This window comes from Nothoprocta perdicaria, unplaced genomic scaffold, assembly GCF_003342845.1.
Source record: "Nothoprocta perdicaria isolate Ctin4 unplaced genomic scaffold, notPer1 scaffold_80, whole genome shotgun sequence".
NCBI lineage: Eukaryota > Metazoa > Chordata > Aves > Tinamiformes > Tinamidae > Nothoprocta > Nothoprocta perdicaria.
Genome location: NW_020456088.1, coordinates 649,658 through 663,473, shown reverse-complemented (window position 1 = coordinate 663,473; position 13,816 = coordinate 649,658). Strand labels below are relative to the sequence as shown.

Genomic DNA, 13,816 nt, shown 5'->3' with positions numbered 1-13,816 from the left:
GGAAAGTGAAGGAAAGTGAAGGAAAGTGAAGGAAAGTGAAGGAAAGTGAAGGAAAGTGAAGGAAAGTGAAGGAAAGTGAAGGAAAGTGAAGGAAAAGGATTCCACTCCCCCTTCCTGACTCTACATCTGCCACCACGGGCAGTCTTGGATGCAGCTACAGGGAGAGAAGGCCTCGATTTGGAGCTGGGAGCCGCTGGGTGCCCGCGCGGAGCCACCCACCTGGCGGGGCCGCCCGTGAGGGTGGCGTCGATGACGTGGTCGCTGTCGATGCGGAACATGTACACGCCGCGGTTCTGGAAGACACGGGTGGAGAGAGCGTGAGGGCCCCGGGCGGCAGCGACGCCCCCGGCGCCGGCCCCGCGCGGGACTGGTCCGGCCAGCGGCCTCCCACTTTACAAGGGGTGGTCATGAGCAGCAGAAGGAGCGCGTGGCCATGAGCAGCACGAGGGGTGGGCATCAACAGCACAAATGGATGGTCATGAGCAGCCATCGCTGCTGACTGACTCTTTCCCAAGAGTTAAGAGCTTGGGCTTCTTGGCCACCTTTCGTTGGGGCCTCTGAGGTGCCCCACAAGTGCCAGGCAGCTGCCACGGCACCTCTGTGCTGCACAGAGGGCCTCGCTTTCCATTTTAAGAGGCTTCATTAGAAACGGAGCTCCTGACATCTCTGCAAGGGCTCTCGTTCTGGCCTCCAGGCAGGAGGCTGTCGCTGCCTGCCCGGCCACAGGGCTGTGAGGTTTATTAACTGCTATTACACTGTGACATTTATTAACCACTCAAACAGGCCGAGCCCTGTGGGTAAGAAACATCCCCACGTTTCTATTCTCATCCGGCTGCTTTCACAGCTCAGGGGCAGTGACCCCAGCAGCCCTGACACCAGTGCCCTGTTCACCAGGACAAAGGCAGCACTTGCTGCCCTGCACGAGCCCTTGCAAGGGCAACTAGGTAAAACCACCCGTGAGCAACAATCCGTACCTGAGATTCATAAAGCTTCTCCTTCCTGTTTGCCACCTCATTCCGGATAATGGTTCCGATGTATTCGATGACCATAGTGTGCTTTTCAATGTCTCTAGCAGCATATAAGCCCAGGCCCTACAAAGAAAACAGGCTGTGATCTGGAAGTTCCCAACATGCTGACATCTGGTGCGTGGTTCCTCGGGGAGCCTCCCAGCCCTTCCTGGAGACAACGGCCCAGCCGGAGCACGCGGGAACTGCAGCTTCCACCAGCCTTTCCCAACGACGCAGAGCCCGGATCTGCAGGGGGCTTTAAGAGGTAAGAAAAGGCAGGGAGTATTTGGCTTCCCTGGAGGTGAGAGGGGCTTCCCACCAGCTGCTGGAAGCCTAGGAATTCCCTCCACAGAGGAGGAGGCCCTGCTACATGGAGGGACTCAACAGGGCACAGGCAGGTCCGACCTAGAACAACCACCCACCATGTTCACGGAGAGCTGCACCTCCTACACGAGACAAACCACGAGGACTTTGCAGAACAGGGATCACCGGCAGAATTAATTACACAGAGCAATGAGCTCGTTTCATCTCATTTTACGAAGGCAATGGGGTATTTAGCTCTCCGTGCTGGTCCTGCACCATTCTAGAGCGTGCTCCGAGCACTCCCCATTCCCACTGATGCTGTTTGTAGGACTCAATATTTGGATCTTGATTCTGGTCTACTGATTTTTTTGAGAAATAACCTAAAAAGATTTTGAAACAAAAGGACTCAGAAATAAATCGAAGACTCGTACACCAATTAAAATGAAATCTTATTTGGAGTTTATGGAATTGATTGACCACCCAGAGGTTGTCAGTTTGGGGAAGAGGCTCAAAGGAGCTTTGTTGCTGATTTTGCATCGCTTTGCGTGCCGAGAACCGACCTGAATGCGCGAGCGAGCCAGGTACACGTTGGATTTCCACTCCGTTTTCATCTTCCGGTACTGGGAGGACTTGGAATGGACGAACTGTTTGCTGTAGGGCGCGTTGAGCTCCCCCGTGACTGTGCTCTGAAACGACTTGGAGGTGCTGGTGCTGTTCAAGGTGTGAGGCCTGTGGGAATTGGGCATGTAACAGGAAAGAATACAAGAAAAACTGAAGATTTCTCCGAAAAGAGCCACAAAACCCAGTAAATTTTTGTTTTGCTTTAAGACATACACACACTTAAAGCCAGCTAGCGGAGACAACAAAGCAGTTCCTCTGGTTTGGGCATGCACGTACACAGCCAGAGACGACAGGGTTTGTAAGCAGCAGACGAAAGCACAAATAACCCTAAGCAGCCTATAAACCCTGGGCTGTACTATGTGAAATTAAAACAAAATACCTTAACACAAACCTCTTGACATGGGTACTCATTTTAGGCTCGGCACGGGCGCAGCCCGTGGGGTTGATGGCAAGAGGCAGCTCCATTAAGGGGTTTCGGCCGTAGCGGAAAGTGTAGTTCTCACAGGCCTCAACCCCTGGCAGCTGCAGGGAGAGAGACAAAAACAAACACACAAAACCCCAGTAATTACGTGGCAGCAGCACCCGGCACAACAGGCCCCTCCCCAGGCTTTTTTCCTCCCCTTGCCCTTCTCACGTGTGTATGAGAGAGGTGACAGTTTGGGGTGGCGCAGGAGCACGGCCGTGGTGACGACTCACCGATTCAGCAATCCTCGCCACTGCAGAGACCGTCAACCCAAAGAGGTCTTCACCCTTCAAATAGCCCGGGAAGAGCTGGAGCATTTCTGACTCCTTCCTTACAGAAGCAACAGGCTCCAAGATTTTATCCCACACACCTACACAACCACACAGAAGGAGAATTACAAGGCTCAAAGACAGAAAGGTCCAGGGCACTAGTTTTGAACGTGCAGACATGAGGAACCCGAGATCGACGCTCACAAGGCAGTTTGGGCTCTAACTAACAGAGCTGCTTCAAAGAGCAGGCAGCAGTAACGACGTCCAAGTCGCTTTTCAGAAAAGAAACCTACTCTAACATTTCTACTCGCTGAATCCAGCTTTAATATCCAAGTTTTCCTCTGTGGGCTTAATACAAATACCCTTTTTAATCTGCAGCTCGGACTATGCCTTCAAAGCTGTCCTCAGTCTTTGCATCATATTGCAAATGCCCAGTGTGAAACAGGGTAGAAATCGCAGCCTTGGAAGCTCAGAGGAACCATCACTTTGCAGCTTCCACACTGGAGCAGTGTGTGAAATGAGACACATTTATCATACGCACGTGGAGTGTGTGGGAGCACTGAGGGGGGGTGCACAGAATCACAGGATCATTATCACAGGATCACAGAATCATTGTGGTTGGAAAGGACCTTCAAGATCATCGAGTCCAACCGCAAGCCCTTCAACACCATCCTGCTAAATAAACCACGGCCCTCGGTGCCTCCTCTACACGTTTCCTGAGCGCTGCCAGGGACGGCGACTCCAGCCTGCTCCAGTGCTTCACCACTCTTGCCATGGAGAAATTTTCCCTAATATCCAACCCAAATATTTACCCTAATATCCAATTCCTAACACGAACGCCCCTTGGCGGAACCTCAGGCCATCTCCTCTTGTCCCCCCAGCAGTTATTTTGGAGAAGACACCAACCTCCTTTTCAAGGCACAGCTTGATAGGGTCACCCCTGAGCCCCCTTTTCTCCCGCCTCCCTAATCCCAGCTCCCGGCGCTGCTCCTCGCGAGGCGGCGCTTCCGTGGGCGCCGCTTACCTTTGGGTGTCGTGTCCGTGAGGACGAGGTCCTCGTGGCCTTGCTCCAGCACCTTGATGACGAAGAGCGGCAGCCCGTCGCGCTCCTCGATGGAGCAGAGGTAGCGGCAGCGGCGGCTCGCGTGCCGCATGCTCCAGTAGAGGCGGCTGGCCTCGTAGCCCACGGGGAAGAGCGCTTTGGGCGAGTGGAAGGCCTGCATCTGCTGGGGCAGCAGCTGCCCCACGGCGTGGAAGATGAGGCTGCCCACGCGGAACGTGTGGTCGCGCTCGCCGCGCTGCACGATGCTGGCGATCTGCCGCACCTCGTCGCGCTGCACGTAGACCCGCCGGAACACGGCAAAGTAGCTCAGCTCCTGCTCGTGGGCGCCCTTGGGCTTGTGCAGGGGGCAAAGCATGGTCTTGTCTTTAAAAAACATGCATTGTGCTTTGATGGCACAGGTGAAGTGGTAAATATTGGTGCACCTCAACCTGTGGCAGCCGCTGGTGGCGCCCATTTTGTGGCAAAACATGCATTTCATCTGCAAGCCCCTCCGCAGGGCCAGCTCCACGTTTATTAAGGCACCAGCTTGGGTCTCATAGACTTCTGTAGACCAAAGAGCACAGTTCAAATGGACCCAAAGGTCTAAATCAAGGTTAAGAAGCCTTGCTGGTCCATCAGTTAACCCGTCGCCCTCCTCGTGGCAGAAGCAACATTTCCTATAGTCTTTAGGCACGGGATCAGGTTTAAGGGTCGTGCCCAACTTTTTAAGGAATTCGTCTATTTCTTCTTCACAAGGAGGTTTGAACGATCCTTTCGGAATCACAATCTGGATGCTCCATTTCTTCCACTTCATTCCTTTCCACTTCTTACTGGGAGGCCGACAGTCGTCCAGACTGCTGTGTATTGCTTTTAACCTGGGCTTTAATTTCACTGTGACCTTGAGCTCGTCCGGCTTTGCCTCCACCTTGGCTGCTTCGAAGGCTGGGGGGAACATGATGGGCGGCGAGGCTGGTGGAGAAGCCTTCTCCTGCAGCTGGGGCAGGCAGTGCACGTCCAGGGTGGAGATGTTGTTGCTGTACTGGTGGAAGGCTTTGGGCGGCCTTTCCTTCATCGGCGACTGCGGCAAAGATGGACCCGACTCCTGACAAATGCACGGGACACCCTTTAGAAACAATCCCCAACCTCAAAAAGCCCCTTGAAAACCCTGTGAGGATGGAACTCCATTTAATAAGCCATTCCAGAAGAGGAAACACAAGTATTTCAGGTCTATGTATATGTTTTTTTGAGAAACATCAAAAAAAATCCCACAGTACTTTAGATCAGGTAACCAGGAGATTTAATACTTCGGTGTTTTGAGAAAGTTTGCACAGCTTCCTCCAAATTTGCACAGCAAATTAACCTAAAATACGGGTCACATAACTAACTGAGAGAATAACAAATTTGTTATTTGTTAGTTTTCATGGAAACAAGAAGTAATTTCCTGCAAGGCTCCGGATTAGTCACATACCTTGAGGTACTGACTATTCAGTCACAGAAACAAGATTTAAACCTGGAGAGACTTAAAAAAGAAAAGGAAAAGAGACAGAACCCAAGGAAAGCAAAGGAAGATTCAATTCAAAGAGTTTCCTGGGCATTGTATGATTCACCTTGAAAGAGAAAATGGAAGGATCAAGAAGCAGAACATAAAATTGAATTAATTTAATTATGCACATGGGGATGCCCTTGTGCAGAAATGACACCCGGTGTTAATACTAGTGAGCCTGAGTTGTGGGGTACCCTGCAAGGAAACCACCCATCTTCTCATCTATTACTTCTCATCTATTACTCTCCATTGCTGCTTCTGAAAAATAAGCAGGATGTATTTGAAAAAAGACCCTTTTTTTACAGTATGAGGAAGTGCTCATGAGGTGGGCAATGCTTGAAGAATGTGGCCTGTGATGCCCATCGGTTCAGGGAAAACAGGAACATTTGAACTAGGAAAAGTAAAAACAAAGCGAGCTAAAAGCAGCTGTCAAAAGTTTTTAATCTAGGAAGTGAAACAAAGCTACCCAGATCATGTAGTCTTGAATGAAGGCTATTTAATTGCAATTATTACAAGATTAGTCTTTTACCCGTGTTAGTTGTAAGCGAAATTTGAGAATCTACTCACGGATCAACTAAGCTTAGATTGGGACTAACCTGACCCTAAGAGATTTAACCGTATTTGTCTTTGAAACTAAATGTTCCTGTATGTGACAAGAAACAATGGCCTGTGCAGAAGTACTGAGTTTCTTTAAGTTTTTCTGGGTGTCTCTAGGAGTGCCCTTGGGTAGAAAACTGAAGCACAGGATTCTGTGCACATGGGCGAAACCCCTGACCTAATCCCACTTTCGATGAAGCAAATTTCTTTACATGTTGTGCAAAAATCTATCTCCAGTATTTACAAGCTCTTTACCCTTGTCACTGTCAGCCAGAAGACTCTTTATTCATGTTTTGGTAACTGATGTTAAAAATGGCAATTTTGTCCAGAAAAAAAATGAATAATCAAATAAGATTGTTTTCCTAGATACACAAAGAAAAATTGAATCATGCAGCTTACGTTTTTTTTTAACTGTAACGTAAGCCAAATAAAAATCGAAAACAACCCCAGAAGATGTAACTGGGGGTTGCTACAATGCCAAGAGAACCAAAATGCCCAGACTGCTTTTCCGTGCCTGGGTCTTCAAAGCCTGCAAGGACGAGAGAGATGGTTTGTGCTTTGGTATACATCTCTGTTAAGACAGCAAGTCTAGTAACTTATTTATTTAATAAGTTAAAGTTATTAATAAATTTAATAAGTTATTAATAAATTTAATTAATATAAATTCCACCTCATGTTGCTGGTTCCAAATTTCGATGTACTACCATAGAACAACTCATTTATAAGTCTCTAAAATGAAGTACCAACACCTCTCAACCCACTTCTGTACTTCAAAAGATAGCTGCAATCATCTCTGCTCACTCTTATTCTGCTGGATTTTGATACTTACCTTGTTCTCTGAGGTTTTTGCTTGAACAGCTGCTGAATAAAGAACGAAGCAGTTGTTGCTACAGAATACAATGTCCTTCATTTTATCAGAGCCTTCTTGTGAATCCTGGGAATCAAGCACAGAGATTATTAGAAGTGCATTTTAATCATATTTTTCACAGAAGTTAATGAAACAGATCTCCCTATCTGGGCTGGAAACTCTGTCTACCTCTTTATTTGCGGAAAATCTGTGAAATAATGAGCTCCACTGTGTTATAAATACTTGGTTATTTGACAGATTAAAACATTAACACCACCTACAACCTGGTTCTGGAGCACTTCTTGTCTTTAACAGAAGTTAAAGGATCAAAATAAAGCTTTCTACATTGTGCACCCATCTGCTCCATAGGCACCCTCGCTAAGAAGAAATCCGTTTTATCTTTCCGTGACAAAAGAACATCTCATTTCAGCCTAGTCAAAGGCAGATCATGCTGTTTTATCTACTGATCCATCTGCAAAACATTACTGTGAATTCAGGGCTTTTACGACTACACAAGCCCATTACTTTTAAATATACATTCTGATGCTATACCTTCATTGTGTAATCACCTCCACGTTATTTAAACGAAGAGCAACAGTACTTTTTTTAATGAGTGACAGCTCCCAGTGTAAATATTCTATATTTGCATATGGCCATAAGGCACTAGCTGGAATTATTTCTTTACACAAAAATGGATAATGAAAAATACAAAAAGACTGAACCTTGACAAATTGTTTCCTGCTCAAGACAGAAAGAAAAAAATTACTTTTATTATTCTATTACTTTTTGAAATGGCAAAATGGAAAGCGGCAAAACGTCCCACACTGAAGTGGTCACAGAAGGATGGCAGGAGGATTCAGAAAGGTGTCATATATATGGAAACTATTTTAGGATTTTTTTTTAGGAAATGAGGAAATTTTAGGGATTTTTTGAACTGTATTTTATACAGGTCACACCCGTGACATTTTCCATGGGGCCTGTAAAGATGCCCGGAAGTCCCCATCCTGCAACAACACACGCTGAGAGGTGTGAATGTGGAGGAGCCAGGTGAGGAGCATCCCATGGGCACGACAAGCAGCTTTCATCTGCTGCTTTCATTCCCTCCTGGGCCGTTCCGGGAAGGAGCCCCCTCGGCCCTGCAGTACCTGCTTGAGGAAAGGCAGGTCTTTGAAGGACTTGCGCACGCCGCTCCCGAGCACCACCACCTTGCAGTGAGAGCACCAGCGGGGCCTCAGCGTGGAGCTCTCCGCAAGATTTTGACTGGGATCCTTATAGGCAGCTAGACCTGGAAAACAGGTTTGGAAGAAGCTCTATCAGATTAAATCAGGTTTACGCTGAAGCCATGGTAATATTCAGTGATTTGGAGGAAGCGCAGCCTCCTGGAGAGGACGTGGCAGGCGAGCTTCAACAATGTCCTAACAGGGACGTTGTTTAAACCAGATCAAACCCAACCTGCGTCAACATCAAGGCAAAAATACATTCCTGTCTGTGAAATAAGCAATTCAAATAATATAGGAATAAATGGTTAAGGACTTGGGTAAAACTTTTGAGCATAGGGATGATGGATCTCAGAATGATGGATTTAAAATCCCACTGGACAGAAAGCTTAACAAGCCATGGACTGTGCATGAAACCCCTCCCTGCCAAGGGGACAGACAGTGCAAGGGGTCTTTCCCATTATGTTATGACTAACACCAGGAGGAGATCCACAGGCACTGATCACACATGTATTCCTTAAACAAAAATCCAAAGTCCAGTTCCAGAGCACGACTTCATACAGCTGAAAGGGATCAGCACTGACTCAACGGGAATTTCAGAGCTGCAAAGAACTGAAGGCCACTCACCATTGCTGCTTGCAGGAAAGGGCACGGCAGGTTGCTTGAGTCCATAGGGCCCTACAAGCCTGGCAGATGCCACGGATCCTGCCTGAGGACCCTGAAATAGCAAGTGCTGCCTGTACTCCCCAGCCGGGTTCAGCCTGGGCCCGCCTGCTGCTCCCACGGCGGCCGGGACGTCTGGAGCGGCACTAACCTCGTAGCTGTTAGGAATTCTGACATGGAGCAGATTGGAGAAGGCAGCTACTACATTACTAATGTTCTAAAAACAACAATAAAAACACCTTTGTTTTAACCAGGCAGGCAGTAAAACAGCAGTAAGATTAACTATTACAGATTACAACAGCTGCTTTAGTACACTATTCTACAACCCATTCTAATAGTTATTACATGTAAAACATGTTAATTCCTGCTATATTTTATATAAATAACACACAAGCTTATTTCTTTTACCTCAGCAGCTGTGGGATGTAAAGTAATTGCTACAGATATAAGGCCAGATTTAGGACCATTCTGGGATGGTCCGAGCTGAGAGGCAAAGAAGCCAGAACCAGGTAATGCTCCTGAACCAGGTTCTGATTTTATATAATTCCTTTTGGCTTCTGAACCTGGAAATAAAATGAAATACACATGAGGTTAATCCTACATGGGTATGAATGAAACAACAAAATAGAGCCTAGGCTTAATTGTTCCTGTTAGTGCAGTCTCACCTTTGCCAGTGCTGCTGGGGAGGATCGGGATGATGGGAGATGGAACAGGCTCCGGGTTCTCCTCCTTCACGACTGACAAGTCTGGATACCTACTTATTTCCATCCCCACAACACTTTCCGGAGAGGAAGATGGAACGAAGCTGTCAGGAGTGTCCCTGTCCTCACAGTGATCCTGAACCCTGGAACAAAACCCACAAGTGCTGGTTTGCAAAGGGCCTAAATCCCCTTTTTTTTTTGGCCATCTGCTTTCATGGCTGAATTCACTAGTCCATCCTTCCTCATCCACACGCAGGCATCAGTGTTTAAAGGGTTGTTGAGCCACACGAAAGGGAGACAACAGGCAGGGTCTTTGTAGGGAAACCTCTATGATCCAGCAAACATTTCTAATATGTAACAGAAATGGAGTATGATGGGGGAATTTTGAGGCTGGCATTTGCACAGTAGGCTGTCATCTCCAGGAAGACCAAATTATACAGCTCTCTACTACTTTTAGCAGGTAATCAAGTCTTGACAACTTAGGGGGAACACAGTGTCTAGCCCTGGCAGAATTCATTTTTCCACTACACTGTTGTCCCACATGTGGAAGGCCGGGAGGAAACGGGGACACAGAATCCCTTTCAGTTCTCTGCACCGTGTGGCTGTGCACCACAAATTTCATTTCTTCACACCTTCACAGACTCATCCCCTACTGAAAGATGACAGTTTGTTCCAAGCAAGTGTGGAAGGATGCGGGGGGAAACGCACCTCAGCTCCTCCTGATTGTTGTGGGGCGGCGTTGGAAGCGAAGCAGGAACATCCACAGTTTTAGGGCCCTGAGCCATCGCTCTGGCTAATAAATCATCCTGTGGTCTGAAAGGCAACTGGAACTGCTTTGGTCCCAGAGCTTTGGTAACTGAAAGAGACAAACAGCACAAGGAGACATAGGAACAGCTCTTACTCCCACATGTTCTGTGTAGCAGGTGGCTCTTGGATACAACCAAGGCATTCCAGCAGACATGTTACCACGTAACCTCCTCTCATTTGAACGTTTTTGACTAGTGATTTATGTTGACACTTCCCCAAATCTGTCAATTCTGAGCAAAAAAGGGTTTGCTGTTCTTGAGTACACTTTCTGCCCAATATATGAGAGGAAAAAAGCTTTATAACAAGCAATGAAAGATTGGAAAGAACTGTTTTTAATCACAGAAAAATGCTCAAAAAGGGCAGTATAAGATCTTGTTTAAGAAAAAATGGGGGTTAATTTGACAAAATTGCAAGTATTAGAAGCACATATTGATGACATATTAGACCTCCTGAGTAGGTATTTCAGACAAACTGCTTCTGAGCTTGCTTACCAACCTGTTCAGCCATTTATACTCAATGTAGAAGAACGGCTTTGAGGTTTTCCTCTGCATTTTTAAATGTGCAAACACACGTTTATAATCACACTGCACTTTTGAAACAGAGACAATTACCATCTGGCTTTATTCTGGTGTAAAACAGAGCTGGCTAAAAACAATGGCAACCTTCAAACGAGGTTATTTATGCTGTTGTTATAAAGGACGACAACAGCTGCTGAACAACAGCCCCGTTATCTGTTTTGCAGTTCACTACATGTGTGACTGGTTTACTCTAAAGAGCTTAAGTAGCAGCCTTACCATCATGCCCTCCTAGCATGGCAGCCTTGCCAGCGAGCTCCTCGGTGGTGGCAAAGCCATTCACCAACTTCTGGCAGGCCACGGGGGGCGGCGTGGGAGGAAGAGAGGCTGGGGGGGTGGGCGGGTTGCTCAGATTGTTCTGCTGCATGAGAGGAAAGAACCATAAATTAGCTTAGAAACACAGCGAACACTTGCGTGGGTCCAGCACTGGGCAAGTTACTCACATGTTTTGATGCCCAGAGGCAGTGCTGGTAAAGAGTGAGAGTTAATTCCCAAACATGGGGTGAAATACATGGAAATATCTGCTATAAAAGACTCTGCCTTTCCTTTCTGGAACTCCAGTGTATTAGGAGGGAAAAGCAGTTTACGTGAAGGGCACAGAGGGAGGCCACCTCACACTGACCACAGGCTCAGGCTGTCACTGGAGCAGCTCCCAAGCAGGAGCAGCCTCACTGCAAGTTCACAAAGCTCCAGGTTACTTCTCGCCAGCTTCCTTGCCTGCCCGCATTTCCAAGGAAAATTACATTACAGTTTCTGCATCTACTCTTGTTGCACTCGTGCCGACAAAGCCACTGCATCCTGTTCACTTTGGAGGCCAACAACTACTTCTGCTGGGTCAGATTCTCACTTATTTCATGTCAGGAAGGGGTGAAGGCCACTGTTTGCTCAACAGTTACAGAATATATTAGGGTAGCGAAGCAGCAAATACAATTTTGTATGTCACTATCTGCCCATTCTCTGAAATTTGCCTTACTCCTCTCAGAGTTTTGAATTTTGTGGTTTATTAGCTCACCAACAAACAGACTATTTTGTTAAGAGCTCTTGGGCTCTTAGTTAGGGCTTAGTGGGCAAATGAGGAAAGTCTTATTTCTCATTTAATTCACATTAAGAGATGCTTTAGTGCTTGCAACGACTTTTATGAAGAACTGGGAATTCAGCCTTTTCTGCTTCATAAAACTGTAATTACAATTTTCACCATTTACCATCCGCTTGTAATGGGGATACTTGTACTTTAATTTGTTGACAACACAGTTTCCAGAACTGACTTCCACTTTTAGAGAGTACAACAACCACTGTCTAGTCTAGCAACAGAAAAGGATCTCCTTGTGCTTGCACAAACTGCAGGAATTCTCACCCAGCAGCAGCAATAACGTCAGGATCTTGTCTCAGAGAGAGGATGGAATGCAAATCCCAATTAAAAATGTACCTTGTAAATGAGCTGGGAGTAATAATCTGAAGCCCCATCCAGAGTAGCACTCCCAAAGCCTCCCACGAGCCGATTTCCACCATTCAGCTGCCCGCTGCCGTAGGGAAGGAAGTGTGCAAAGCTCACTCCAATTATTGGCTCCATCAAAGGCAGAAGAGAAAGCTGCTGCATTAGGAGTGCAGGGAAAAGTTAGGAATTAATTTAACTATAAAACAGACGCATCACAAATCCCCAAAGCTTAGGAGAGTGGTTTCTAATAAAATAAAAATAAAAAAAAAATCTGAATTTTGAGATTCAAAAACTCTGAAGTTTGAGACAACTGTCTCTAAAAGGGACCATCCGGATCACCAGGGAAGCTGGTTCCCTGTGCAGCAGGGCCACAGCTCTGCGCTCCAGGCTCCCTGGCTGCTCCATCAGCTGCCACAGCTCAAAGGGCTCCCATGGCTCCCTGAGCACCTGCCAAGGCAGCAGAGCTTCCAAGCCAAAATCACTTCAAACCTCCACATTTCCCAGTCTTCTCGAAGTTTCATTTTCCATCGCCCTGTACTCAAAATTCAGCTTAATTATCAACCTCATTCCCTTCATGAGAGATCCACCCTTTCAAGCACCCTCTGGCTGCCCAAGCCAGGCTCTCTGTGGTCACCTGCTTCAGCTGGATGAACGTGTCAGCGTTGGGGTAAATGGCTTGTTTTTCTTCTTCCTCTTTTTTCCTTTTCTTGGAGCGAGGAGCTGCCTTCTCTCCCGTCCTCTGTGCTCGTTTGCTTCTCTGCTTCTTTGTTTCCTGTCCTACCTCTGCTCTTTGAAGCTGGCTGTTACTGCACCCAAACGCACCCTGCGTTTGGTTTCCTGCAGTTTGCTGAGATTAAAAAAGAAAATTAAGTAGAATTTTTGATGGTTTAGAATGTAGCCTCTTCACATTTACTTCATGTTAGTCTAAACGAAGACAAACAGTAAAATACATGATCAGGTAACAAACACACTTTTTAACTTTGCTGGTATCTGGCAACTCTAACTGCTGCCATGACCTGACGCAGAGAATTATGAATTGTCATTAAGGCCCCATAGACACCTGAAAACTTCATTAGAACTCACAGACAAGAAACATTTTCTTTCAAATACCACTTGAATAAAGTTGCATGCACTCACCCTTAGAGGTATTCATTAAGGCATAATGTGAGGAAAGCTTGGCTACAGAAAAGAGCTGCAAAGCTTACTACAAATTGACTTCCAGCTCAGAAATAAAAATATTCTGAAGCAGTGCTGGTTTGAACCATTAGGTAAAATACTTTCAGAACAAGATTTCCAAGTCATTCTTCAAATCAAAGGGCAGTTGTGTAGAAACAATCAGAGGAGCATTTACTAATAAAACAGATTGTGTCAAGGGTAAGACTCATTTCTTTCTATCAATCACTATTCTTAATAGCTCGACACAACTCTGACCTCAAAAACCTCTCAGCTATTCCTACCACTTATGTTTTAAGCATGGGTTTTGTAACATTTTCCTCAGTCATTGATACCCACCTTTAATTGTTTGCCTTTTATTCAATCTGAATGCATTTTGAATTTTGTTTCAAGTGTATTTAGCATTTATGGAGCCATAAAACAAAATTAAGTAGAGATTAAAGATTACAATAAAAGAAACAACCAAATATAGTGTCAGGCATTCCCTATCCCTTATAGGGAGCCACGTTCTTTAGGTGCAAGAACTTCCTAAATTATTAAATTACATAAAGCC

General features: G+C 46.3%; 1 protein-coding gene across 1 annotated transcript in view; it reads right to left on the bottom strand.

The window, feature by feature from the left end:
• Positions 1-13,816, bottom strand: part of KMT2C (lysine methyltransferase 2C) — a 164,518-nt gene that overhangs the window by 2,972 nt on the left and 147,730 nt on the right. The window contains exons 44-58 of the mRNA XM_026051932.1: positions 12,725-12,937; positions 12,082-12,246; positions 10,875-11,016; positions 9,982-10,129; positions 9,238-9,416; positions 8,981-9,135; positions 8,537-8,789; positions 7,838-7,977; positions 6,675-6,779; positions 3,688-4,807; positions 2,628-2,764; positions 2,311-2,453; positions 1,871-2,039; positions 975-1,091; positions 220-293 (exon numbers count right to left, since the gene is read on the bottom strand). Of these exons, the coding sequence (XP_025907717.1) occupies positions 220-293; positions 975-1,091; positions 1,871-2,039; positions 2,311-2,453; positions 2,628-2,764; positions 3,688-4,807; positions 6,675-6,779; positions 7,838-7,977; positions 8,537-8,789; positions 8,981-9,135; positions 9,238-9,416; positions 9,982-10,129; positions 10,875-11,016; positions 12,082-12,246; positions 12,725-12,937 (3,260 nt within the window). The remainder of the gene's footprint in view (positions 1-219; positions 294-974; positions 1,092-1,870; positions 2,040-2,310; positions 2,454-2,627; positions 2,765-3,687; positions 4,808-6,674; positions 6,780-7,837; positions 7,978-8,536; positions 8,790-8,980; positions 9,136-9,237; positions 9,417-9,981; positions 10,130-10,874; positions 11,017-12,081; positions 12,247-12,724; positions 12,938-13,816) is intronic.